General features: G+C 34.9%; 2 protein-coding genes across 3 annotated transcripts; both read right to left on the reverse strand.

The window, feature by feature from the left end:
- Positions 1-23: 23 nt before the first annotated feature.
- LOC137393490 (tubulin-specific chaperone cofactor E-like protein) lies at positions 24-26,854 on the reverse strand. 2 transcript variants are annotated; one of them, XM_068080065.1, is made up of 11 exons: positions 26,618-26,854; positions 25,936-26,055; positions 24,220-24,357; positions 21,853-21,998; positions 19,357-19,535; positions 18,355-18,545; positions 18,040-18,188; positions 17,267-17,418; positions 16,909-17,048; positions 15,017-15,416; positions 24-198 (listed from the first exon to the last, which is right to left on the reverse strand). In XM_068080065.1, exons 3-10 carry the CDS (start codon positions 24,347-24,349, stop codon positions 15,043-15,045), a joined length of 1,461 nt encoding a protein of 486 aa, XP_067936166.1. In that variant the 5' UTR covers positions 24,350-24,357; positions 25,936-26,055; positions 26,618-26,854; the 3' UTR covers positions 24-198; positions 15,017-15,042. The 2 variants fall into 2 exon arrangements, with proteins under 2 accessions (XP_067936166.1, XP_067936167.1); XM_068080066.1 differs by lacking the exon at positions 24-198 and adding an exon at positions 12,065-12,614 and having other exon boundaries at positions 26,618-26,853.
- LOC137394012 (tubulin-specific chaperone cofactor E-like protein) lies at positions 3,397-8,067 on the reverse strand. The gene is made up of 6 exons (XM_068080728.1): positions 7,932-8,067; positions 7,205-7,400; positions 4,965-5,155; positions 4,641-4,789; positions 3,829-3,980; positions 3,397-3,604 (listed from the first exon to the last, which is right to left on the reverse strand). The coding sequence occupies exons 1-6, from the start codon at positions 8,065-8,067 to the stop codon at positions 3,397-3,399; spliced, it is 1,032 nt and encodes a 343-aa protein (XP_067936829.1).

The following is a 26,854-nucleotide window of genomic DNA, read 5'->3' on the forward strand; positions in this document are numbered from 1 at the left end:
CTTCCTAGCAATCCGGCTATGTGTTGCAAAAGAAAACATTGCATGCCGAAATAAACTCCTTGTGGTCAGATGGCTCATGGAGACTTGAAGTCAGCACCAACAGTAAAATACACAATTGTCAAGTTAGAATAAGAATTACTTATGATTATGAGAGAGCACCCAGTAGCAGGCCTTCAGGACTCGGAATCTCGCTTCTATCTAAAAAGCAGAAGGCAAAACGTTGGAGGAAGGTAGTGTTGACAGAATTAAAAAAGATATCTGTCGTTAGAGTGTTGGTAGAATTAGGTTAGCTAATTAGAACAGATATCTTGGCGCAAGATGACCCCAGTTAGAGATTATAGTGACAACAAACAAAAAAGTCATAAAGATGCACCCCTTGTACCAACAGAATAGCTCGTAAAGCATATAAAACCCATACGACCTTTTAAAATCCACAACAAACACTGCAAATGACACTTTTTAATAAATCTGGCGCATACAAAGACAGTTTCTCAAATACTAAACATTCAACTTAAAATAAGAGAGATATTACTTCCTGTTTATAGTGACATTGAGAGAGCCTGTGCGCTAGCATCGCATCAGCTCAAGTAGCCATCCAGCAGTGGAGGATTTTTAAAACAACAGGATAATACTGTTATGAAACCACAATGATCCTTGAATCCAAATAATAGCTTTGCATAATAGTTGTCAATTTGTCAGGACAATTTTGTAAAGCTTGATGGGTTGGCCATTGTAATCTGAGAGTATGCTATACTGATGCTTTGAAAGCTCAAGCTCACCAAACAAAGTCTTCTTAAAGGAGAACACAACATTGGAGTAGATTTTATTAGAAAGTATCGGTATTTATCTATCATTTGCGATCGTTTTTGATGTTTGAGGTGATCTGACTGCCAGGATGTTTCAAGATTAAAATTGATAAAACTTGATCGCGGTTAAAACACGCTGAAGAAAAATGTGTGCAAAATGATGTCACTAATTGCTTTCAATGCTATAGTTTATATCGGCTTTTGTGTTCACGTTGCAGTGTTATTTGTCGCTATTCTGTAGGTCTCTTTGCAACTATAAACGTCATAATCACACTTTCACTTGATTTTATTTTAGGTGCAATCAAGTTTTGTTGATTTTACGTTTGAAACATCCTGGCAATCAGATCACCTCAAACATAAAAAAGAACTTTAAATAATAGAAAAATGCTGATACTTTCTGATAAAATCTACTGGAATTTTGTGTAAGTTCATCTTTAAAGGTGAACTTACACCATTGAAGTGATGATTGCAAATGAGAATAATATCAATACAAAGCTGAGACATCAAGCTTCAATTTTATGTATCTTTTGTACTTGTAGATCTATCCAGCCCAGATATATAATAGTTTGAATGAGGTTCTTTCTTAGAAGAATTACATTGAAAGGAAAGTACGATTATGACAACTATAGTTGCACTTCGGCAAAGACACTGACAGAATAGAGAACGCTGCAACTTGAACGCAATGATCTCAATAACAAGAGATACAGGCAGCCATGCAACTAGTCATGTCATTTCGGCACGTATTTTTCTTCTGAGCATTTTAATCGAGGTCAAGTTTTGTCGAATTTATTCTTGAAACATTCTGGCGGTCAGACCACCTCAAACGTCATAAACAATTTTAAATGATAAAAAAGTAATTATATTTTTTGATAAAATCTACTAAAGACTTTGTGTAAATTTACCTTTAACAGCTGATTCAAATCACTCAACACAAACTGTACAAAAGATAACCTCATAGCAATACTGTGCTGAAAGCTATTTTAGTTTGGAGTTGCTTCCTCAGTAGGAAAAAGAAGAATTTTATTAATTCCTTAATTGTACAACCTAATCCCACGACCAAACACGAGCGGAGCGAATGTTTGAGAGTTTCATGATAAATGCATGTGCACACAACTCCCGAAAATTATTCATCAACAACGTCGCAAACCCTTGTACCGAAATCTCATCAACAAATTTAACCATTTTTCAGTGGAGTCATTTAAGTATAATAACGATACAAAACACATAAAACCTATTTAAATATGTTACCAAGTTTTTGTTCTTTGAACAGATTATACACAAATAGACAGATTAGTTTGGCCGAAAATCGTTATTAAAACTTGCCAAGCCTTACTTTTATCAAAATTAAGACCGGCATATAGAATAGAACCATTAAGTCATGCGCATTTCACGAAAAAATAACGTGCACATTTCACCAGTCTATAGCTTTGTCGAACTGCCGAAGGTTTCTGTAATTAACGTAGAAGTACTGAAGTATAATCGTTTTTTTTTGCCAATTTCAAAGTAACTGACATTTTGGACACTTTTGAGTACTTTGGTATTCTAACTGATGTCCAAAGCAGTGAAAGTAAAGAAAATGACCATGATATTTTTTTCTAACGATTCTTATGAGATTATTACAATATTTAATTATAAGTTTGGATGACTATTGAAGTCTTATAGTCACGCTAACAACATCGATGATGGGCAATATGTTACTGTTATTATTTTTTCTAAATAGTTTTGTTAAATAGATTTTCTAAAAATCTATATAAATCTCACAACTTCTTGATATTGTTAGCTATGACATTTTAAAATGTAAACAAAATTGTGCATTGGTTTTCTATTATTACTGTATTACTATATTAATAATATTGATTATTCTAATAATATCAGTGCATTTTACTTCTAATATTGCATTTCTCCTATTGCAGGGGAAAGTTATAAACATATAATATTTTCCTTTCATTATTGCTGTTTGTTGTACATAATAACACCCACACCCAGTACATTACAGCTACCATTGCAGTTATCCTATTGCACTGCAGTGCCATTTGACTGCTAATACAGCATTTCTACACCAAGCCTTTCTTTTTTCCAATATCACTTTGGTCGTGGGCTGTATGGCAGGGGAATTTCTAGATATAGTTTAATTGATAAAGTTGACATAGTTTGACACTTCAACCAGCTTATTCGCTTTTACTTACAAAACTGCTTTGAGAAAACTTAGATGTCATATGAATTTTAAAATTGATATGCTGAAAGCTATTTTAGTTTGGAGTTGCTTCCTCAGTAGGAAAAAGAAGAATTTTATAAATTCCGTAATTGTACAACCTAATACTATTTATGGTTGAAAAGTGCTCATTTAGAAATTTCAAACAAATAAAACTTCTGTCAGTTCTGAAAGTGTGGTTGTAAGTAACAAAAAAAGCTTATCAGCGGCACGTAGACATTACGGGTGTTAAATTTCCTTCAATACTTGTTCAAATCTCTATTACGGTTTCATGATCTATCCCAAACTATAAAAACATTAAATCAATAACTTGCTTTTATTGCCTCCAAATTTTTATTTTCTAATGTTTAATGCTATGAATAAATGGTGAATGTTATTTCATAGTACATCAAATAAATGATGGCGACCATAGCTGACAGCCAAAGAAGAGCGTCCGCCAGTCTCATCTATTGTCTGCTTAGTTGGGATATCAAAGACAGCCCTTTTATCATCCACTATCACTGTCATAGCTACTGTATCTGCTGGCTGCAGTGTAACTGATGCCGATGAATCTAATATTCCACGTTTTGCCTGTAGCTCCGAGTATCTGCAATATATTGTAGATAATGGAATTGTCAGCTCTCCGACAACGAGGAGACAACTCCAACATTGCATTATTTAACTTATTTTTATAAAGTAAAGACTTCAAGATGATTCAAGCCAAAAATAAATCATGATAGATGTTATATCTTGACAATAAAATGCTTTATGCTATAATTCTAGTAATTTGTAAATTAACAAACTTTTTTGTGTGAACCATTTTACAGTCACCTGCATGGCTTATGACTGGCATCCTGAAAATGGCGAATATAGACCCTTTCAGCAGCATCCATCTCTACAGTATTGATGCCACTGCCGTTAAGACGAGAGGCATGTGCAAAGTAAACTAGGATCATTTGTCTCCTCTTGATCTCATCATACGCCTGCATTACATCAATAAACCATTTACTAGATATAATGTTAGGTTCTTTAACAGCTTTTAACAAATATTTTCCCCTACTCATATGAAAATATATTTATGAAAGCTTTTACACACGCAAAGACATATTAAAATATGACTTTTGTTTTATCGGACCATAAAATTTTAACCCAACAACATGTCCATGTAGCTCAATGTGTAAAGATAAAAATGTGATTAGATAAAAAAGCCAGTCAAGAATATCGAATGATCAGCAAATACATGATTTCACAGGATGAAATCATACCTGTGAATGACCAAGTCAATGACCTTGACCAAGTCAAGCAATGAAGTCACTTATAGTCATACTTTTAAAGTTATCCTTAAAAGACTTGTTACTGTGATAAACTGTTCACAAATCTATAAAAGCGTGCCAGACCCTAACAAACAAAACACATTGAAAGCTCAAAATCTCAAAACGTAGCCGATTTTCACACAACGTCACTGCGATTACGGAAGTCAATGTCAGTGTACAAAACAATATTCTTGTTTATTTTTATAATCATATTCCTTATGCAATTTTAATGGTAGATCATAATTTTAACATGACTATATGAATATTGCGATCTATCAAAATTGTAAAATACAGAAATAGAAATGATCTCAGTTAGACAGAAACCCAGACCTCGACTAAAGGGATGGAAAAGAGTCTGATATCTGACAAGGAATTAATTGCTGACAACTTGTAAAGTTCATCCCATTCAGATATTGCTGTATTGTTCATGTTTAACACTGACAGGTGAGAAAATATGGAGGCATTTCCTTCCAAGCTGCCTAAAAGCAACCATTTTTGCAACAATGTAGTCTGACACTATAAATAAATATAAGAAAAGATGAAACGATGAAATAGAACTAACAGACTTAAAGATGGTAAATATTCTGTGAACCAAATATCAACATTTGGCTAAACTGAATTTGAGCTGAGTCACTCATAAATTCACAAACTCACCGCAAGAACTGATGTTGTTGAGTGCGAGAACAAGAGTTTTCAATCTTGGAAAAAGCTCATCAAGCCTCTGAACATCTCTCCAACTACTGATGTTGTTGTCAGTTAACTGGAGTAGTCTGAGAGTATCATACGCAGGTAGATCTAGTGTTACTCCCTTGTATAAATTACCACTGAGATAGAGCTTTTCAAGGCTATAACGAAACGTTATCACAGAATTCTGAGCGAGTATAGTAAGAATAAGTCTATTGAATAGCCTCAAATCCTCACAAAAAGAGGCTTAAGTATAGATAAATAAGTATAAGCACAGCTGCTTAGATTCCTTAAAAGATAAAACCTGGACCTGCAAGATGACGAATTGATATTTGCTGATTCATGAAAAAGTAGTCAGTCGCACACATAGCATGCATAAAAAGAATATTGAATTAAAAAACACCTTTTTATGTGACACCACTAAGCTGCTAAAAAATGTTTAACCCATTTTAAATAGAGTTTATTTGTAAACCCGTTACGCATTTTTCGAACTATGACACACGTTGGTATGTGCAAGCATTTCGATAGAGTCATTAATTCGCATTAACTGTACTCACTAGTTGAGGTGCATCCAAATTCTCTCAAATCTGAATAAAAGTCTGTCAACTCATCTAGGAATCAATGTTTCCTACTTTGGTCAAAAGTTATTCTTAAGAAATTTAAAAACATGATGTGAAAAGGGACTCCTTCACTTTTCACAGTTAGTTGAGACAGACCCGACTCCCCCATCTCTCGATAAATGAAAATCTGTAAAACAAACTTATTTTAAAGTCACTTTTTCATTAATCACAAACATTTTTCTCCTATTTTTTAGGTTAATTCGATGATTTTGATTGGCTAATAACACTCACAGTTACTCATGACAAGGCTGCCAGTGCATGTATTGACAATTATAAGCTTTACGCTTTATTGGACTAATAATTAAACATTTACAAAAAATCATCATAATATAAATAAATAATAATATCTAATAGAATTATCCTGTTAAATATTCTATCACTCTATGAAAGGTTAACTTATAACGATATAATGCCAGTTTCTCTTCTACCACCATTGCAGGAGTTTTACAACTTTACAAAAACAAATTCTTTTCTGGAGTTATCAGCTCGTGCCAAGTGACCGCGCATTCAGACTATGAAAACTGTCTATTGCAACGGATTTTGAGGAATTCTCAAAAAAGCTTCTTTGCAAATTTAAATGTATATTTTTCATACAAGTTATTAACGTGAGAGCTAAATTATGTTTTTTTTAAACATAATGAATATTTTTTCATCCATTGCCCAATGATCACAAATTAATCTGTTGTTGCCTAAAAGCATCAGAGTCATAATTTATATATTATGTATAATGTTATTTAAATTAAGATTTTATTATTTACAAAGTCAATTTCAATGAACTTTAGGAAAAATTTGAAACTAATTTTACTGGCCCAAATAACTGTTAGAGAAGCTTGTCTTTAACCTTTGGCCAACAGTGAATGTTGTTCCGCAAAAAGGTCTAGCTCGACAACATCAGAGCAGAGCTGACTGATGTAAAGGTTTTTACCAGCAGACGAGATTCATTGATCATCCAAAATCAAACTTTTAGGCACTCAGAAGCTTTCAGAAACTACAAATGTCAGGTTACGAGTGACTGGTTTTACTAGTTGACATATAATTTTAAGACAAGACTTTCCTAACATAGGGATGAATTCATTTTATGAAAGTCTTTTTAAAAATAATGATATCATTTGGAAAAACATAATACTGTATAATTGTTTATTACTCTATCATTAATAACTATCACTATATAATGACTTAATATTATATATCACTATATTATTATATAGTACTATATCATTGTAGAGCAGTATTACTATATATAAATATATTATTATAAATTGTTATATATCCCTTACTACTATCTATAACTATACAGTTGCATATTACTATATTGTTATATATAGTGATATACATATTGTTATACATATAGTATAGTGTATATAACAATATGTACTATATGTATAACAATAGTAGTGTGTATGTATAACAAATTACAGTGTGATGTATCACTGTATACATGTAGTTATATACCAGTAATACAACTATAGAAACGTTACATATTGCTATATACCACTACATCATCAAATATTAATTACTATGTTATTACATATAATTATGTGTCGATATATCTAATGTTATACAATTGCATATCATTACCTATACACAAACGAGTAAAGAGCAAGCACCTGCTCCATGACATCTTCACCAGATATGACTAGTGGTTTACCTGTTTTATCAGGAGCTTTGGAAGTTATGAATATCTCACAATGTAAACTGTCGAGTGAAAAAGTGCTGTATTTCTCTTTCAACGCTGACACAAGGCTAACGCTGTGCATTTCTTTGCTGCTGCTCTCCATTCTCCCACCTGCATGTAGTAAAGAGTCAGCAATGTTCAGGAACCCACTCCATTGTCAAGTATTTAATCGACTAACAAAAGCCTGCCAGTCATATACAGTCCGTAGCATGAGTTTATTGGCAATCATCAACCCAACCCTTAATTGCCTTACAAAAGTGTATAAAGCTAACATTGCCAAGTTGGCAATCGTTGCATCATAATTATGGTGTAATTAAATTTTTGCAGTAGAGTCTTCAACAGAGAGAAGGGCTGACATCGTTATTCAAAGAAATGAACCTTTTGTAATTATTGACAGTTGCTTCGACAACAATATTGACAAAGTTCGGTTTTGCCAAAGTAACCAAACCCTGTTATTTTGACCAGCCATCCATTTCTATAATGAGGTTTTTAGCAAAAAGTTCCTCAAAGTTTCATGCCAATTTACCTGTAAACATCTCAGAAATTCTGTTTTACGATGGCTCTACTTTTAGCTGCTTAAGTTAACTGACACGATCTGCTCCACATAGAAAAATGAATATCTTTATTTAAATCAGCACAAACCACACACGATGGAAAGACTGCCGAGGTCATGCTGAGCTAAAGCGCTACTGTCAGTGACCTTATCATGAACTAGATAGAGAGAATGCACTGCACTCAGAGTTGGATGAACTTGCTTTATCCACTTAGCTGTGCGCATATTACACACTTGTAAATTGTATTATAAGGTATTGCAAGATGCCAGCTAGTATAACACTATCCAAACAGTCCTCATCTCAGTATTATCCTTATGATGACAATATCTATACGCACCTTTTCAGAACAAGATCTTACATAACACTTACAAGTGCTTACAAATACCATAAAACACTTCATCTGTGCTTATCTGGATAGGTCTAAAATGATTATGCAAAACATTTTTGTTTTAACAATCTCACACATTTAATTAGCACAAAAACTACAAAAACTATGCCCCATGGCATATTGTTACGGAGCGATTTTTTCTGACACGCAATGCATTGATAAAGTTTTTTTATTACTAATGTTTTGATTGTTCAACCATAAGCTGTCATTAATAATTATTTAGAGCCACACTGTTTTAGCAGCATTTATTAATACTTTATTACAATCCTTAATTTTTCTATCTATTAAAAGCATTAGATATATGACAGTGATTCATATAAACTATTTTAGAAGGGCACAATTGTAAAAAAGCTGCAATTAATATCATAACTGAAGCAAAGAATGAATGCTTCTCAATGCTTTTCTGTTAGCTTTTTGTCTACAACTTGAGCTTTGTGGTTTATAGTTTAGGTTAACTTTAAGGTTTAAGGCAGCAAAACTTGTGAAAAGACAAACACCCTGGTGGCCACAACTCTAAATTAATCTAACCAAGCACTTGGCACAATGCCAATTATAATGGTAGTCACTGCTAACTTTTGCTTAGGAAACAGTAAATTGGTATTCAACTTATACAAGGAGGTGAAGGATACTAACTTGATAGCTCACAATCTCTTCTAGAGTTGTCTTCTTTCTTATGTTAAATCTCTGGTGCTTTTTGTTTTGTTGTTAAAGTATCGTGGAGTCTTCAAAAGTTTTTATTGACCAGCAAGTGTTGAGTTGAATAAATTAATTGATAAATTACGTTCGTACAGCACTTATGAATCAGTATGCTGAGTAAGCTGGTAGATTCATCAAAACAAGTTTTTCAAATACTGCTTTTAAAGTTAAATGTAATCTGAACTAGGTGACACTAGCGGTAGAGAACTGCAGCAAGTTTTATGTAAATGGATACGTTAATAAACAGCACGAAGTAATTGACTTGGCATTGCAATCAACTTAAAAATGTTTCAGATACACGTACGAATCAAGGCTGTATTGAACACAGATACGTGTTCAATACAGCCTTGATTCAATACCCAAAAGAACGTGCCTAAATTATTTCTGTAAACAATAATATACATTATTCATTTTGATTAATAAAAATCAGTGGTTAATCAATAATATTCTCAAAGCAATACTTTAAAAATTATGTGCGACCACTACATATGACACGCAAAATATCATATCTTCTCAGTACTTACCCTAAACTAAAAAACAAACAAACTTGTCGCCTTTCCGTCTGGAATTGTCACCTTTCAGTTTGAAATTGTCGTCTTTTAGTCTGGAATTGTCGCCTTTTTGTCCCCTGTGTCGCTTTTCCGTCTGAAAGTTGTGACCTTTCGAACCGAAAATGTCGCCTAAGCGTCTGCTGTTCTATCAACTGTCGCCCACCTATCCAGTTACCATTCAGACAAATTGAAGCTATTAACACAACATAGGATAATCGTTGTAAAAAAAAGAAATGGATGGCAATTCACTTTTAACGAAAAAGAAATACAATCAAGCTGCAGCTCTGTTCCCACCTACATAGTTCAGTAAGCCTTTTCGCTTTAGCAGATTTTCTTAGATTCGCTTAGAAGAAGACGGGGGCGGGTGTTAGGGGTCAAATGAGAAAAGGTTACTGCGAGACAAGCTTTGTAGCCGAAATTGCTCTAGTGGTTTCCAAAATTCTTTGCATCACAAGGAAGAAATAGTGCTCACTTACTTTTTTGTAAGGCGTAGGTGAGATTACAACAGGTGTGTGGAAGATGAGCAAATTTCCTTAAACTTTATTAATTTAATAAAAAAGTGTGTCTGACACGCCTCATTTCAGCAAAATGTATTTCCAGTATACGCATCAGAAAATTAAACCAGGAATCATTGATGTCTATGCATCTAGTTTTTTATTTTAGTTAAAATTTGAGGCATTTTCTATTTCTTTGTTTGGTATTTTTAACATACCAATATGGTGGTGGTATAGTAACTTGAGACAAATCTAGCAGGATACCTTCTAGCTTAAGAAATTGTCTCAATTCAGCTCATTATATGTTGTAAAAGATTTTGTTCCAAAGCACTCTACAATGGGAAGGTTAAGACTGTCTCAAAGTACCCCACCCGCTGTCTCAAGGTGTACTATCATGTCTCTCAATGTACCCATTGGCTTGTATTCTGTTGCTTGAGACAGTTTTATTTGTTTTTCCGGTAATGCTTAGGAAAGACCCATCAAAACTTGTTGATGATAGGCTCACTCTCAGAAGAACTTTTGAACTAATGACATCGCCATTTCCAACTTTGGCATGGTGAGCTAGTCATAATAGCTACTAATGGAAGGCTTACACAGCTTAACGAGCATATTCGATTATTTTATGAATGTGAAAAGCCCTAAGGGTTAGTTGCAAAGTCTCCATGGATAGCTGGAGCCCTGTTTTACAATGCCTTGGAGCGCTTCATAATGTATGCCAAATGCTCAAAAGAAGAAACGTGCCTTCTCATGTTGGATACCAACTATTTACATCCAAATGTGCTAAATTTAGCTCGGATGAATAGAGCGATCCTTCTCGCCCTGCAACTCTAGCATGCATCTACTGGATCTTGATAATTTTACACAATTTTACACATATTTCTCCAAGTTGGTACATGTATGTGTGTCATTCTAGCTATAGCTTTCAAAATCTTGGAATAAAGAATCCGTATAGCAGAAGACTTGATCTCGGAACCTCTCATTTATCAGTGCGACACCTTACTAACTAAGCCATACGAGCTTGATAGGTTTGCTAGGCAATATATGACGCTATATGGGAGCAAACAGGCTACCACTTTTGGTCACGACGCAAAAGATGGCATCACATTATGAGAAGCGGTAGCTCTTGTTAGTAAGCTTACTAGAAGTATCCATTGGCAATGTGCCAGGCTAATAGCCAGTGGCAGGCAACTCCCATTACCTCTCATTGTTTATAAGCTGATTTTTAACACCCGGCCAACGCAGCTAGTTTAGTACGTATTACGGTGGAGCTGTGAACTCCGTCCACATTTACTATCCTAAGTGAAATGCTACTATAAAATATATCGGGGAATTTGTCAAAGAAGTTTGAAGCGAGGCTATGTATGATGATCTCCCATAACCGAGTGACATTAGGAAACCATGCATCTTCCCTTACAACAAGAACGCTTTCACGGAAGCTGATATTGGACTGAGTCAAGTTACAGACAAAGTTTATCGTGCTCCAAGCAAATCCGAGAAAGTTCTGTCGCTTTTTGAGCCTTTTACATCTATAAACCTACCTGGTACTGCGGTAACAACACCTGCCAATCAGTAGAACTTGGAGATTACACCAGACACAGTAAAACCTGCACAAACCTCAAACAAACGCATAACAGCTGATAAACTACACTGAGTTGACAAAGGCCGCAAGTAAATGCGTGACACCGGGAATGGTCAGAGGATTTTCATAGCTGCAAGAAACCAGGGAGGACAAAAGAATGTACAAAGAAAAGGTAAACAAGTATTGTAGTCAGTGTACTGTCCATCCTAACCGTACTTGGAGCATTAGCTTATTTTAGAGGAGTGTATTGATTTATCTTTTTCATTTTCAGCGAAAGTACCAGCGGCATCAGATGAATTAGATGCTAACAAGCACTATTGTTCTTTTTAATTATTTACATATTATTTCAGTGCAGCACATCATTCTCTCATCAGCCTAGACGGACCGAGAGAATCCTGGGTGTAGACTGCAGCCATGTTTTTTATTATTATTATTATTATTATTTGGAGCTCCTGTTTGCAGTCTTTAATAAACTGATGTAAAATAAATACATTAATTATATAAATCTCCATAGTGATTTCATCTTCTATATTTATTGTAATAATTAATACATTATTTATCTTCATATATTCATTGCAATAAGGAATTTGTTTTTCCAATAATATATATACAGACTATCTAAGTTTATGTCTGTCTAAAAATATGCTCAATCATATGGTTAGAATATTGCAGTAAATGTGGTAAACATTTCAAATTATACTAATCTAAAAACACAAGTAAAGCATGAATTATAAAAATAAATGTTAATAGATTGACAAAAATAAAATCAATGGAACCATATTCTTCTTACTTAGTGCTGCTTTTTATCAATTTTTTGTTATACATTTACAGTTTTTGCTAATTGGCTCGCTGCCTGTAGAGAAATAACGCAGCACTTCGCCTAAATATTGCAAAAGAAAACATAAGTATGTCAAAATAAACTCCTCGTGGTCAGATGGCTCTTGGAGACTTGAAGTCAGCACCAACAGCAAATTACACAATTGTCAAGTTAGAATAAGAATTACTTGTGATTATGAGAGAACACCCAGTAGCGGGCCTCCAGGACTCGGAATCTCGCTTCTATCTAAAAAGCATGAGACAAAGCATTAGAGGAAGGCATTGCTGACAAATTCATTGAAAGAGTGTTCTGCTTATAGATTGTTGGTAGATTAAGGTTTGCTAATTAGAAAAGGATATTTTGGCGCAAGATGACCGGAGTTAGAGATTATAGTGGCAACATAAACAAAGTCACAAAAGATGCATTCTAAAGCCTTATTTGTACCACAGGGTAACCTGTAAAGAATATAAAACACATGCCATAAATTCCGACGAATAAGTCGACCAGGCGTATATTTTGAGGTCTAGCGTTTGGTTTAAAAATTTTGGTTTTGATATGTACCTACCGTATAAGTCGACCACCTTCTCTGGCTCAGATCGTTTGATCGCTAATAGTTCAGCCAGCATCAGAAGCGGGCGGATGCGTAGCTGAAGAAATGACATTCAAAAATGCCATCAGCAAAGATGCCCAAGTTTTTTTTTGTGACGCCGGCAATACGTACAACAATTAATGAAAGAACGATAGTTTTAGTGAAAATCAGAGGCATGAAACAAAATACTTCAACTTCGTATTGGTCTGCCTCGTCATTAAAATGAAACTTCCACCTTTGATATGTACGTATTTAACAGAAAAACAATGCCACGAGACAGATTTCTGTCAGGAATCATGATTCATGTACAAGAATTAGCGACATGTGGGCTTGTGGGCAAATACTACGAAAAAACACTAAACTCGGAAAAAACACGTTATTCCAGAAGAGAATCCTAATGATGACAATTTGAATGGTGACGAATGAGACTGGGTTTGATCCATCTCACGTTGAGTAGGATTACTAGCATTTTACTATTTTATAAACAAATCCTTATTTGTCATATCATGTAATTTTGATTTGTGATGGTTTTTGAAGTTTTATTCTGCTAGAATTCGTGTCATGAAAAATGTGACTCTCGTATAAGGATTATTAAGCGTGAAATTTTGTGTCAAATTTTCAACTTATACGCCGGAATATATGATACGACCTTTTAAAATCCACAAGAAACACTGCAAATGACACTTTTTAACAAATCTGGCGCATCTAAAGACAGTTTCTCAAATACTAAACATTCAACCTAAAATAAGAGAGATGTTACTTCCTGTTTATAGTAACATTGAGAGAGCCTGTGTGCTACTCATCCCATCAGATTTTATCAGAAAGTATCGGTATTTATCAATCATTTGCAATCGTTTTTTATGTTTGAGGTGGTCTGACTGTCAGGATGTTTCAAGATTGAAATCGACAAAACTTGATCGCGTTTAAAACTCTCAGAAGAAAAATACGTTTGAAATGATGTCACTAGTTGCTATCATTGCTATAGTTGATATCGGCTATTGTGTTCAAGTTGCAGCGCTGGGGGTCTTTATTCTGTCAGTGTCTTTGCAACTATAGACATCATAATCAAACTTTCACTTAATCTGAGTATTTTAACGTCGACCAAGTTTTATCGATTTTAATTTTGAAGCATCCTGGCAGTCAGATCACAATAATCATCAATCAATCATCAATAATCATCAACATCGATGGTAAGTTATGGAAAAATACTTTCTGATAAAATCTACTTTAATTTTGTACAAGTTCATCTTTATCAGCGGATTATAATCACTCAACTGTATGAAATAAGTCTCATAACAATGCTGAAAGCTATTGTGGTTTGGAGTTGTTTTCTCAATAGGAAAAAGAGGAATTTTTATAAATTCCTCAGTTATACGATCTAAGTAGTTATATATCTACGATATATATCGTATATATATAGATACATATCTTAAAGTTTGTCATTCAGTGTGTGCAGCTAGAGCTATTGAAATTGAAAAAATAAGTTTCCGCTTCGTGCAGGATTTGTGATCTTGGAACCTCTCGATCGCCAGGTGAAAATCTTGCCAATAAAGCTACGCGAGACAATGATTTCATTAAACGATATGAGTCGTTATGTAGATTAAATTACACATAACATTCTGTGTTACATCACTAAAGCTTGCTCTCACGGCTTTTATTACTAAGTTTTAGAATAGGAATGTGCTAAGCTAATGGCAGGTAACTACATTATTTGCCACTGTTTATACGCGGTTTTTAATACCTGTGCAACACCGGCCATTCAACATGTATTATTTATGGTTGATTGCAGAAATTTCAGACAAACAAAAATTCTCTCAGTTTAAAAAGTGTGGTTGTAGGAAACAGAAAAAAAAACTTGACTAAGACACATTTGATCCTTTCGATGAATGAAAAGTGGACAATATCTGCCATAATTGAAACAAACTAAGCTCATATCACACACTCACTGCAATGTTAAGCTGAGTCGGAAAAATGACTCTACATCACTTTTCAGTAGAGAGCAGACATTGCTACTAAACACGAATTCCACTCAACAAAAACCAAGAAACTGACAGCGAACCTTTTCAAAAGTAAGCGGTTCTTGAGCTATCTTTTCTTTAGTGGAGGTTCCTTACTGGGACTCGGTGGTATATTCTCTATGCCCGAACTATTACCAACTGTAGCTGAATCTTGAGATCTTCTAGATATGACTGCTTGAGGCTTAGTTGCCTTCATCGGGCTCCCTGGTACTGTCTTGAATGGAGAGGAGGGAGCCGACTTCCTTGGACTAGTTGGCTGCGAACCTGTTGGACTGGTTGGCTGCAGCTTGTCACAAACGAGAGTTTCGCCATCGCGAAAGTTCAAGGCCCAGACAAATCTGTTGTTGGTTTTTATCTCATTCAGCCCTAGACAGTTGTCATCATGAAAGAGTTTGAACCTTCTGGCGCCCACAAACGCTCGGAGAGAGCTTTTCAGCTGACCTATTGCATAAAGATGAACTTGGTAATATTGAATTCTGTTTACAGAGTCGACTAATTAGACACAGTGGAAACAGCATGGAAACGTTCGTTAACAAAAGGAGAAGCAAGTAGCCTATGTAGCAAAACCATGTAGCCTTATACTCGCAGTAGAGTGGAACCTCGGCTGTCGACCATTACGGTTGTCGACCAAAAAAATTGAGATTTGCTCGTCTCGGATGTCGAACATAAATTTGGTTCTCAAGCAAACCGGAGCATGCGCATTAGAATTAACGTTCGGAACAGCTCTGGAAACAGCATGGAAAGATTCATTAACAAAGGGAGAAGCAAGTTACGCTTCATAAATTCGTTACAAAAAAGAAAAACCATCTGGGACAACGCCCCTCTACCGAAGAGATTTGCTAGAAAGACAACTCCTCCAGTCGAGTTACCCGAAATTGTTTTGGAGGAGGATTCTCCTTCAAAGATGTGAAGTAAACATGCCTTGCTGTTTATATTTTCTTTTTCCTACAATTTTTGATGTAACTGATCTGTTTTATTTTCCGCTGTTTCGTTATCAGTTTCTGCAATTTTCGGTATTGTATCTTAACGCAGAATGTTTTCGATGTTTTAAGAGCAAAACATATGAAATGTTTACTTTTTGTTTTCTGTTTTCATCATCATAGATAAAAAATTGTCTATTAACAATAAACACGATCTATACCTACCCGTTTTTATTTATAGTATGTAGTATACAGTATCGTTTATGGTGTAAAATGTTAAAAAAATACTTTACCGAAGTTGTTATCTTGGCTTGGAATGGATTAAAATTTACATACACTAATTCTAATGGGCATAATTGTTTCGGATCTCGAACAAATCGGTTTTCGAACCACCTTCTGTAACGGATTATGTTCGAGAACCGAGGTTCCACTGTATTTGAAATGGTCGTATAGAATGGAAACATGAATAAGAGGACTGTTTGTAGGTTTTTGGTGTTGCTAAAAGTGGGAAATTTTATGTTTTTATTCTATTTTAGCAAGTCTGATGATAAAGATTTTTAATCTGAGTTGTAAGAAACTTTGTTAGTTTGTGAGATATTGCAGCAGCAACAATGTCTGAATACTAATCTGAGTATGTCATAGCCAGTCACCACTGCTCAGGCATCGGCATACAAATTGATTAAAACTTGGCTCATGAAAAATTACCTGCATCAGAATTAAGCAGGGAGAAATTGCTGGTAAACATTACTGATGTAACATTTCCTTCATAATATGTTACATGTATATATGTATATATTCCTTCAAAATATGTTCGAATTTCCATTACGCTTTTAATGATCTATCACAAACAATAAAAACATCAAATTAATAACTTGCTTTTATTTCCCCAAAATTTCTATTTTTCAATGTTTAATGCTCTGAATAAATTGTGTACACTATTTCATAGTACATCAGATAAATGAAATTGCAATGATGGTTGCTGACAGTCAAAGAAGAGTGTCTGCCACTCTCACCTATTGTCTGCTTAGTTGGGATATCAAAGACAGCCCTTTTATCATCCACTACCACTGTCATAGCTACTGTATCTGCTGGCTGCAGTGTAACTGATGCCAGTGGATCTAATACTCCATGTTTTGCCTGTAGCTCCGCATATCTACAATGATGCAGTGTTAATTGAATTTAGCTCTCTGACAGCGAGGAGACAACTCCAACATTACATCACCTAAACCATTTTTAAAAAGTAAAGACTTATGATTCAAGCCAAAAATAAATCATGATAGATGTCATATCTTGACCATAAAATGCTTTATGCTATAGTTCTAGTAATTTGTAAAATAACAAACTTTTTTGTGTGAACCATTTTACAGTCACCTGCATGGCTTATGACTGGCATCCTGAAAATGGCGAATATAGACCCTTTCAGCAGCATCTATCTCTACAGTATTGATGCTACTGCCGTTAAGACGAGAGGCATGTGCAAAGTAGACTAGGATCATTTGTCTCCTCTTGATCTCATCATACGCCTGCATTACATCAATAAACCATTTACGAGATATAATGTTAGGTTCTTTAACAGCTTTTAACAAATATTTTTACCTACTCATATGAAAATATATTTATGACAGCTTTTACACACGCAAAGATATACTAAAATATGATTTTTGCTTTATCATAACATGTAAACTGAAATTTGAAAAGATAAATGTGATTAGAACAAAGGCCAGTCAAGAACATTAAATGATCAAATACATGACAGACTTGACAGACGATCAACTCCAGCAATGAAGTCACCTACAGTCATGCTTCTATGCTGATTAGAGACTCATCACTATGATAAACAGTTTACAAATGTAGAAAAGAATGTCGGACCCTAATGACCCTACAAACCAGCTTAAAGTTACTAAACAAACCTAAGAAAAGTTGACAATCATGAAACTACCTATTTTCACGTAATGTCACCGTTAACGTTACCAAAACGAAAGTCAGTGTCAGTTTACCAAACAAAGCTTTTTGTTTGGTAAAACAACTCACGTTATATTTTTACAATTTTAACATTTGAGCATAATTTTAAAATAAATATCGTGATCTCTTGAAAATGTTACATACAGAAATAGAAACGATCTCAGTTGAACAGGAATACAGACCTCGACTAAAGGGATGGAAGCTAGTCTGATATCCGTCACGGATTTAATAGCTGACAATTTGTCAAGTTCATCCCATTCAGATATTGCTGTATTGTTCATGTTTAACACTGACAGGTGAGAAAATAAGGAGACATTTCCTTCCAGGCTGCCTAAAAGCAACCATTTTGCAACAATGTAGTCTGACACTATAAATAAATATAAGAAAAGATGAAACGATGAAATAGAACCAACAGACTTAAAGATGGTAAAGATTCTGTGAACCAAATATCAACATTTGGCCAAGCTGAATTTGAGCTGAGTCACTCACAAACTCACCACAAGAACTGATGTTGTTGAGTGCGAGAACAAGAGTTTCCAATCTTGGAAAAAGCTCATCAAGCTTCTGAACATCTCTCCAACCGCTGAGATTGTTGTCTGTTAACTGGAGTAATCTGAGACTATCATACGCAGGTATATCTAATGTTACTTCCTTGTATGAATTACCACTGAGATAGAGCTCTTCAAGGCTATAACGAAACATTATCACAGAATTCTGAGCGAGTATAGTAGGAATAAGTCTATTGAATAGCCTCAGATCCTGACAAGAAAGAAGCTTTGAGTATTATAGGTGATTAAGCGTAAAAACGACTTGGAACACTTGACGAATGATATTTGGACCCACAAGACGGCAGATAGATATTTGAAGGTTCATAAAAAGTTAGTTAATCTAACACATGGCATTCATAAAAAGGTTTTAAACTAGAAAGCACTTTTCTTACGCGACACCACTAAGCTACTAAAAAGATGTAAAAATCAGTAATCAGTAAAATCAGTAAAAATCCACGAAATAGAAACTAATTTTTCAAGTCAGATTTTCATAAATCGTAAGCATTCTTCTCTTTTTCTTTGGTTCATTGGACGATTTTGAGAGTCAAGTGCGTTTATAAGGCATGATGAAGGGGGTCACAAGTGTGTTGCGCTTTTATACTTTACAAAATGCAGCAGGAAAACAGTGAACAGCGATGACTGCTATCATAATGATGTTTGTGGAGCGATATATTAATCTCCCTCATACTCTGGCCCAGCGATATTGCTGGGCCAGAGTATGAGAGAGATCCATGTATTTTTTTATTTTATTTATTTTTTAAAATGTTTATAAATAGTTTTTACTCTGCGAAGTACTGAAGTCGCGAAAAGTGAACTGCGACGTAGCGAGAGATTACTATAATAAACCTAACAGTCTTATTGGTCAATTAGCTGGAATTCCTTTAAACGCTTCATGCTGACTTGACAAGTGAAGCTGCTCTTTCCACTTCATATGCTAACCATCAGACTCACTTAGGAAGAACCTTGAGAAGGTTGGAAATCGTCTCCCATGTTAAACCGGTGAAGTTAAGAACGAGGTTTTTTAAGAATGGATATGATTTAGTTGCTTCGGCAGCTGTTAACTGTGGCAGAGGATTTCTGGTGAGATTGAGAAACTCCAGGCCTGTAATCTCCTCGAGAATAGTCCATACCTAGATAGGAACAAGTCCATGATAGCTACTAGCAACTGTAAGCATTGGCCAATAACCTGATACGCATGTAATTATTATTGAGTAAGGCCACTGTATTCTCGGACACAATACCTTATGAAGGCTATCATATCTCCAGTTAATGATTATGAGATGATGAGAAATTCGTTTAGATCACTAATTGCTGTATCTATAGTCTATACATATATTTTTCAAAGTTTGTGGGTATGTTCCAGCTACAGCTTTTAAAACATTGGAATAAACAATCTGTATCACAGATGATTTGATCTCAGATCATTCAGTTTGCCAATCCAACACCTTACTAATTCAACCACACAAGCTCAATAGATTCCTAGGGGATATATGTCAGTATATGGGAGCAAATACGCAAGGCTTTCCGTTACTACTGCTGGTAGCTGGTAGCTCTTATTAGTAAGCTCACTAAAATTATCCATTGGCAGTGTGCCAGGCTAATAGCACGTGGCAAGCAACGCTCATTACCTCTCATAGTTTATAAGCTGATTTTAATACTCGGACAACGCCGGGTAGCACAGCTAGTAAATTGTAAAAAGAAGTTTGATTATTAATAAAAACTGCAATGTATACTTACATGTTCTACAACGTACAACCTAATGGTACAATAATAACCAGAGTATTTTTTAGCCATGTGATAGCCTGTAGAGAAGGGTGACCCAGGTTCAACTCCCATCCCATCACTAATCGGTCAGAAAAGTATGTAAAATGAAAGCACAAATCAAAAGCACCACCTTATTCATCTTAAAATGGCTATGCCTAGCATTTCTTAGTGGGAAGCTAATATAGTTTTTACATAGGTGGAAGATGGGCTTATAATACTTACAATTACTCATGACAGCGCTGCCAGTGCATGCGTTGACAATTATAAGCTTCATGTGTTATTGGCCTAATAATTCAACATTTACACAAAATCATAGTATTATTAAATAATATTTTTGGGATTGAATTATCCTGTTAAATAGTCTATCACTCTATACAAGTTAACTGTTTAAAGGTTGACTTGCAACAAAATTCACATTACAGTTATTTGGTATTAAAAGGTTCACCATGTCTTACTCTGCTGTGTTGTAGGTACAAAATATGTGGACATGCGATTACAAGCTTTTGAAAACTCAAAAATGAACAGTTAATCACTGCCATCACGAAAAGGCCGTAGGTTAGAATCCCTCTCAAAACGACTCAAATTTGATGTAGTTGAACACGATGTGCTTATGTGTACACTTTCATGCAACCTCATTCGTCGAAAGATTTTCACAAATATACTTCACGCATTTAATAAAACCTTGTATATGTCTCTACGCGCCTATTTCATTATTATTGTAATGCTGTCACTTTGAGCACTGTTATCCCAAAACCTAGCCTAAAAATTAGTTCAATTTTTAACCTTAGCTCGAAGAGGTGCATATCATTCTTTGATAAACATGAGGAGCCTATTGGTCACTTGTGATGGTCAAAAAGTGCTGCAGAAGTTGTTCGCGCCATCTGGCAAAAAATATGGGTCACATGATCAGATTGCGACTAAATAATTAGACCAAGCTGAAATGAAACTGTAAAGTAGCGAGCATCTACATTTGATAGGGGCTTTTCGGTAGAACCCAAAGTGTTTGTCAAAAAACTAATGGTACGAGAAGTATTATATTGAGCATTTTATTGGCCTTCACTTTCACGTGATAACATCACTTGTCAAAATAATAACCACGTCGAGTTGAGTACGTCATCGGAATAAACGAATTCTAACCTACGGCCGTTTTTTAACTGTTCGTTTTTGAGCTTTTAAGAGCTTGTAATCACATTTCCACATATTTTGAACTTACAAAACAGCAGAGTAAAACATGGTGAACCTTTTCATATCAAATAACTGTAATGTGAATTTTGTTGCAAGTAAACCTTAAACATTCTGTTAAACTTACTAATAAGAGCCATGAAGGCCAGCTGTCGTGATGTTGCACGTAACACAGCGTCGTTGTGCATATTTTAACCCATATTTTATGTGTACTATCTACCCGATGAACCATTGTATACCATGTAGCTCAACAAACTAAATTGTGGCCTTGTGTACAGGAGGTTTCAAGATGAAATCCTCTGCGACGAGGATTTGTCATTCATAGATTTTGATCACCATAGCTGGACAACAGACTTTGAGATTTATATAGATTTGTATGGATTTGCAACATTACTTAGATAAAGATCTTATTATTTACAAAATCAATTTTAATGAATTTAAGATAAAACGTAAAACAGGTTTTTTACTTGTCTGAATAACTAATAGTGAAGATTATCTAACCTCTTGCCAAGACTGAATGTTGTTCTGCGCAAGGTCTAGCTCTACCACATCAGAGCAGAGCTGACTGATGTCAAGGTTGTCACCAGCAGACGTGATTCCTCTACCATCCAACATCAAACTTTTAGGCACACGGAAGTTTCCAGAAACTACAAAGGTCAAGTTACAAGGCCTAGTTTAACGAGATGACATATAATTTTACGACAAAACCTTCCTACCAAAACGATGTATTCAATTTTGATCGATCTGAAATCATTGTAAAAAAAACAGCCAAATAGAAAACAATATATATTTAAACATCAAAAATGAACAATAAAATTCTAAAAAATAATAAATATAAAATAGTATTAAATCTAATTTGATGCAAAACCAACAAGAATTCATCAGAGACAAAGGAATAGCACTTTAGTATGTAAAAAGACTAACTGCAAATGATTAAATAAAACTATGTATGAAAAAATGAATAAAACAAATAAAAAAAGGAAAACGGCAGTTTGGACAATCCAACAGACAATTCGTGAATGATTCACCAAACACTATAGCACTTTGACTAGCACTCTAACGATATATGTCAGTGTATGGAAGCAAATAGGCTAGCGCTTTCGATTATGAGTGAGCTCTTATTAGTGAGCTTACTCAAATTTTCCATTGGCAACGTGCCAGGCAACTCTCATTACCTTTCATTGTTTATAAGCTGATTTTTAATACCCGGGCAACACCGGTTAGCAGAGCTAGTCACTATTATAAATACGACTGCAATTTATACAATTTAGTTCGCTGTGAGAAACCATGAGGAGTGTCAATAAACCACAAATAACAAGTGATCAAGATATTATTTAGAAATACTTGAAAGCGTTTTATTCGTGCATTAGAGTGTTGGTATACCAAGCTGAATGTCATGAGCTGTAGTCTCGTCGAAAGCTATATGTTATCCTAACATCGAACCATGACAACCGATAGACAGATGGACAGACAGACATAGCTCATTTACATATATTAAAGATATATTTATGCTTTACTTTATTTTATAAACAAAATATTTTTAGTATGTTTCCTGTGTAGAACAAATCTTGTTTTTATGAAAAAATAAAATAAAAAGAACAATGTAAATCGAAAGTGTGCCCCTTAACCTTTAACCCTTAGCCCTTAACCTATTGTACAATTACCGTAGTCATGGACCATGAACCAAATAAAAATAAAAAGAGAAAAATTTGTCAATACAAACCAATAATACTAGCTATTGTACAGTCATTTACTTGAAAAGTTAAGTCTAGTTTTTGTTACTGTGAAGGACTATCGGGGTGAGCTTGAGAAGATCTTAGAATAGATTGGGCAATTTATATGTATTTTACTGTTCGAAGATACCTATAACATCAATGTTCTCAGAACGGATTATTTACATTGTAGGAGCGCTTAATTTATATCACTGTAACATCATGTACTAATATATTATTAGGCCCATATATTACTATACCAACATATAAAAGTATATTATTGTAAAGCTGTATCATTATGTATGAATATATTGTTGTAAATCGCTATATATGTATCACTTACTGTTATGTATAACTATACAGTTGTATATCTTTATCTATATATTTCTCAAAGTATGTTCGTATGTATGCATTCCGGTTATAGCTATTAAAATTTTGGAATAAAGAACCCTCAGCGACGAAGATCTGATCTCAGACCCTTCCATTTGCCAGTCCGACACTCTACCCAACAGGCCATAGAAAATGAGTCTATAGCTTGCTGATATAAGCCGCTATATGGGAGCACATACCCAACGGCTTTGCATACCACATAGGGTTATTGCATAAGTAAGTGATTGCCATTAGTTAGCTTACTAAAATTTTCCATTGGCAATGTGCTAGGCTAATAACAAGTGGCAGACAACTCTCATTACTTCTCATTGTTTATAAGCTGATTTTTAATATTCGGGCAACGCCGGGTAGCACAGCTAGTATTATTATATATTCTGTATATTACCACTATAGAAATGTTACATATTGCTATACGACACTACATCATCATATATCAATTACTATATTATTATATATCACTATGTGTCGGGGGGGGGGGGGGGGGGGCATACCCTAAAACCTCTAATTGAACTCCACTGTCATTTGAACTCCACCTCCATTTGACCACCACTTTAACACTCTGTGATCTTTACGAACCCATAATTGCGAGTGATCAATAAAAAGGTGTCAACAAATCACTATAATGAGTTGCTATCTATCATCATCCATGGTTATAGAAAAATAAAAATCCAATGTTATACAATTGCATATCATTACCTATACACAAACGAGTAAAGAGCAAGCACCTGCTCTATGACATCTTCACCAGATATGACTAGTGGTTTACCTGTTTTACCAGGAGCTTTCGAAGTTATGAATATCTCACAATGTAGACTGTCGAGTGAAGAAGTGCTGTATTTCTCTTTCAACGCTGACACAAGGCTAACGCTGTGCATTTCTTTGCTGCTGCTCTCCATTCTCCCACCTGCATATAATAAAGAGTTAGCTATTCATATGGGTTACAACATGTCAAACCATGACTCGCTTTCGCTGCAAAGTGACGACGCAATATCAGTTCAAAATATAAGCAAACGTAGTAATTAGAATGAGCAATAAGGCGTGCAGCAATGAACAGATGAGTCAGCATTGTTCAGTGTACCCTCTCCATTGTCAAGTATTTAATCGACTAACAAAAGCCTGCCAGTCGTGAGTCATATACAGTCCGTAGCATGAGTTTATTGGCAATCGTCAACCCAACCCTTAATTGCCTTACAAAAGTGTATAAAGCTAACATTGCCAAGTTGGCAGTCGTTGCATCATGATTATGGTGTAATTAAATTTTTGCAGTTGAGTATTCGACAGAGAGGACTGACATCGTTATTCAAAGAAACAACTTTTTGTAAATATTGACAGTTGCTTCAACAACAATATTGACAAAGTTCGGTTTTGCCAAAGTAACCAAACCCTGTTAATTTGACCAGCCAACCATTTCTATAATGAGGTTTTTAGCAAAAAGTTCCCCAGTTTCATGCCAATTCACCTGTAAACATCTCAGTAAATTATGTTTTACGATGGATCAACTTTTAGCTGCATAAGTTAGTTGACACAATCTGCTCTACATAGAAAAATAAATATCTTTATTTGAATCAGCAGAATACATACACACACGATGGAAAGTCTGCCGAGGTCATGCTGAGCTAAAGCGCTACTGTCATTGACCTTATCATGAACTAGATAGAGAGAATGCACTGCACTCAAAGTTGGATGAACTTGCATTATCCACTTAGCTGTGGGCATATTACACACTTGTAAACTGTATTATAGGGTATTGCAAGATGCCAGCTAGTATAAAACTATCCAAACAGTCCTCCTCTCAGTATTATCCTTATGATGACAATATCAACACTTTTTTTAGAACAAGATTACCGCAAATCTACATGTGCGCTTAAAATGCCATAAACCCTTCAGTTGTATTTACTTGGATATGTCTAAAATGGTTATGCAAAACAATTTTGCTCTAATCCTTCTATATATTTGTTTAGCGCACAAAACTATGCCATGGCATATTGACACGGAGTGATTTAGTTTTTGTAATATGGAACTCATTGATGAAGTTTTTTCTCATCCATGTTTTGTTAGGCTCAACCATAAGTTGTCATAAATATCGTAATGAGTTTGTCAATACTTTACTATTATCCTTAATTTTTGGCTATCCATTGAACACGCCAGGTATATGACAGTGCTACCTTTTGAGCTCTTAAAAATAGCATAATACTAAAAACTGAATATAATATAAAAAAATGAAGCAAAGAGAACTTGCTTCTCAACGCTTTTGTGCTAGTTTCTGGTTTACAACTTGAGTTTTGGGGTTTATAGGTTAAGTTAACTTGAAGGTTTAAAGCAGCAAAAATTGTAAAAAAAAAACAAACTACCTGGTGGCCACTACCCTAAATTTATCTGACCAATGACACAAAGTCAATTATAATGGTAGTCACTACTAAGTTTAGCTTGGAAAGCAGTAAATTAGCATTTGACTAATACAAGAAGATGGAAGGATACCAACTTGATAGCTCACAATCCCTTCCTCCAGAGTTTTCTTTTTTCTTGTGTTGGATCTCTGTAGTGCTTTTTGTTTCCTTGTTCAAGTATGGTTGAGCCAACGTCTTCACAAGTTTTTATTTACCTGCAAGTGTTGAGTTGAATAAATTTATTAATAAATTACGTTGGTACAACACCTAGGAATCAGCACCCTGTGCAAGCGCATAGATTCATCAGAACAAGTCATTCAAATACTGCTTTTAAAATTAAATGTACTCTGAACTAGGTGACACTGAGCAGTGGTGGTTTGTTGTGTTGGGTTTATGTAAATGAATGCGTTAATAAATAGCACCGAGTGAGTAACTGAATTGGTGTTGCAATTAAAAAAAAAAGATTTCCTATACACAAGCGTTAAAAAGCACTTGAGAGCACCATGATTCAATAATTAAAAGAGAATGCGTGACTTAGTGCTGTAAGCAATAATGTATTCAATTCCACTAAAACTGTTAGATTATCGATTTGTGGTGCCACCGTGCACGTGGAAATGTTTGTAAACATGACCTACAAATACCATAACGCGTGTGTAAGCAAAAATAATGTAGGTATCAAGTTAACGTTTCTTAAACTACAACAGGCCAAGTCAATGCGTATACTAGCTTACAAACTTTATAAAACATAAGCGTTACAAAGAAATCAAACATAGTCACCTTAACCAAGCGATTGTAGCCCAACACCAATAACTTGTCATCTGTCCGAGTTCTTAGCCTTGCACATCCATTATCTTCGGTGGTATTTGATTGGCTCAATTGAAGCATGCGCACATCTTTTTACAAATACGTCTAAGCACCTAAGTGTAGTGTTAACAAGAAAACTAACGGCCTGAGAAAAGCTTAATTACTGTAGGAGCACAGGTTATTTTTTTTTTATCAGGATGACAACTCTCC

Source organism: Watersipora subatra, chromosome 4 (assembly GCF_963576615.1).
Source record: "Watersipora subatra chromosome 4, tzWatSuba1.1, whole genome shotgun sequence".
In the NCBI taxonomy this organism is placed as follows: Eukaryota; Metazoa; Bryozoa; class Gymnolaemata; order Cheilostomatida; family Watersiporidae; genus Watersipora; species Watersipora subatra.

Excerpts from the sequence above, each read along its gene's own strand:
- LOC137394012 (XM_068080728.1), bottom strand. The coding sequence starts at position 8,067 with ATGCGCACAGCTAAGTGGATAAAGCAAGTTCATCCAACTCTGAGTGCA. Across the intron at positions 7,401-7,931 it reads CAGTCTTTCCATCGTGTGTG|GTGGGAGAATGGAGAGCAGC; the intron begins GTTTGTGCTGAT and ends TACTACATGCAG. Across the intron at positions 4,790-4,964 it reads CAACAACATCAGTTCTTGCG|GCAGCTTGGAAGGAAATGCC; the intron begins GTGAGTTTGTGA and ends GGTTGCTTTTAG.
- LOC137393490 (XM_068080065.1), bottom strand. The coding sequence starts at position 24,349 with ATGGAGAGCAGCAGCAAAGAAATGCACAGCGTTAGCCTTGTGTCAGCG. Across the intron at positions 17,049-17,266 it reads GCCAGTCATAAGCCATGCAG|ATATGCGGAGCTACAGGCAA; the intron begins GTGACTGTAAAA and ends GCATCATTGTAG. Across the intron at positions 15,417-16,908 it reads CCCAACTAAGCAGACAATAG|GTCAGCTGAAAAGCTCTCTC; the intron begins GTGAGAGTGGCA and ends TTTATGCAATAG.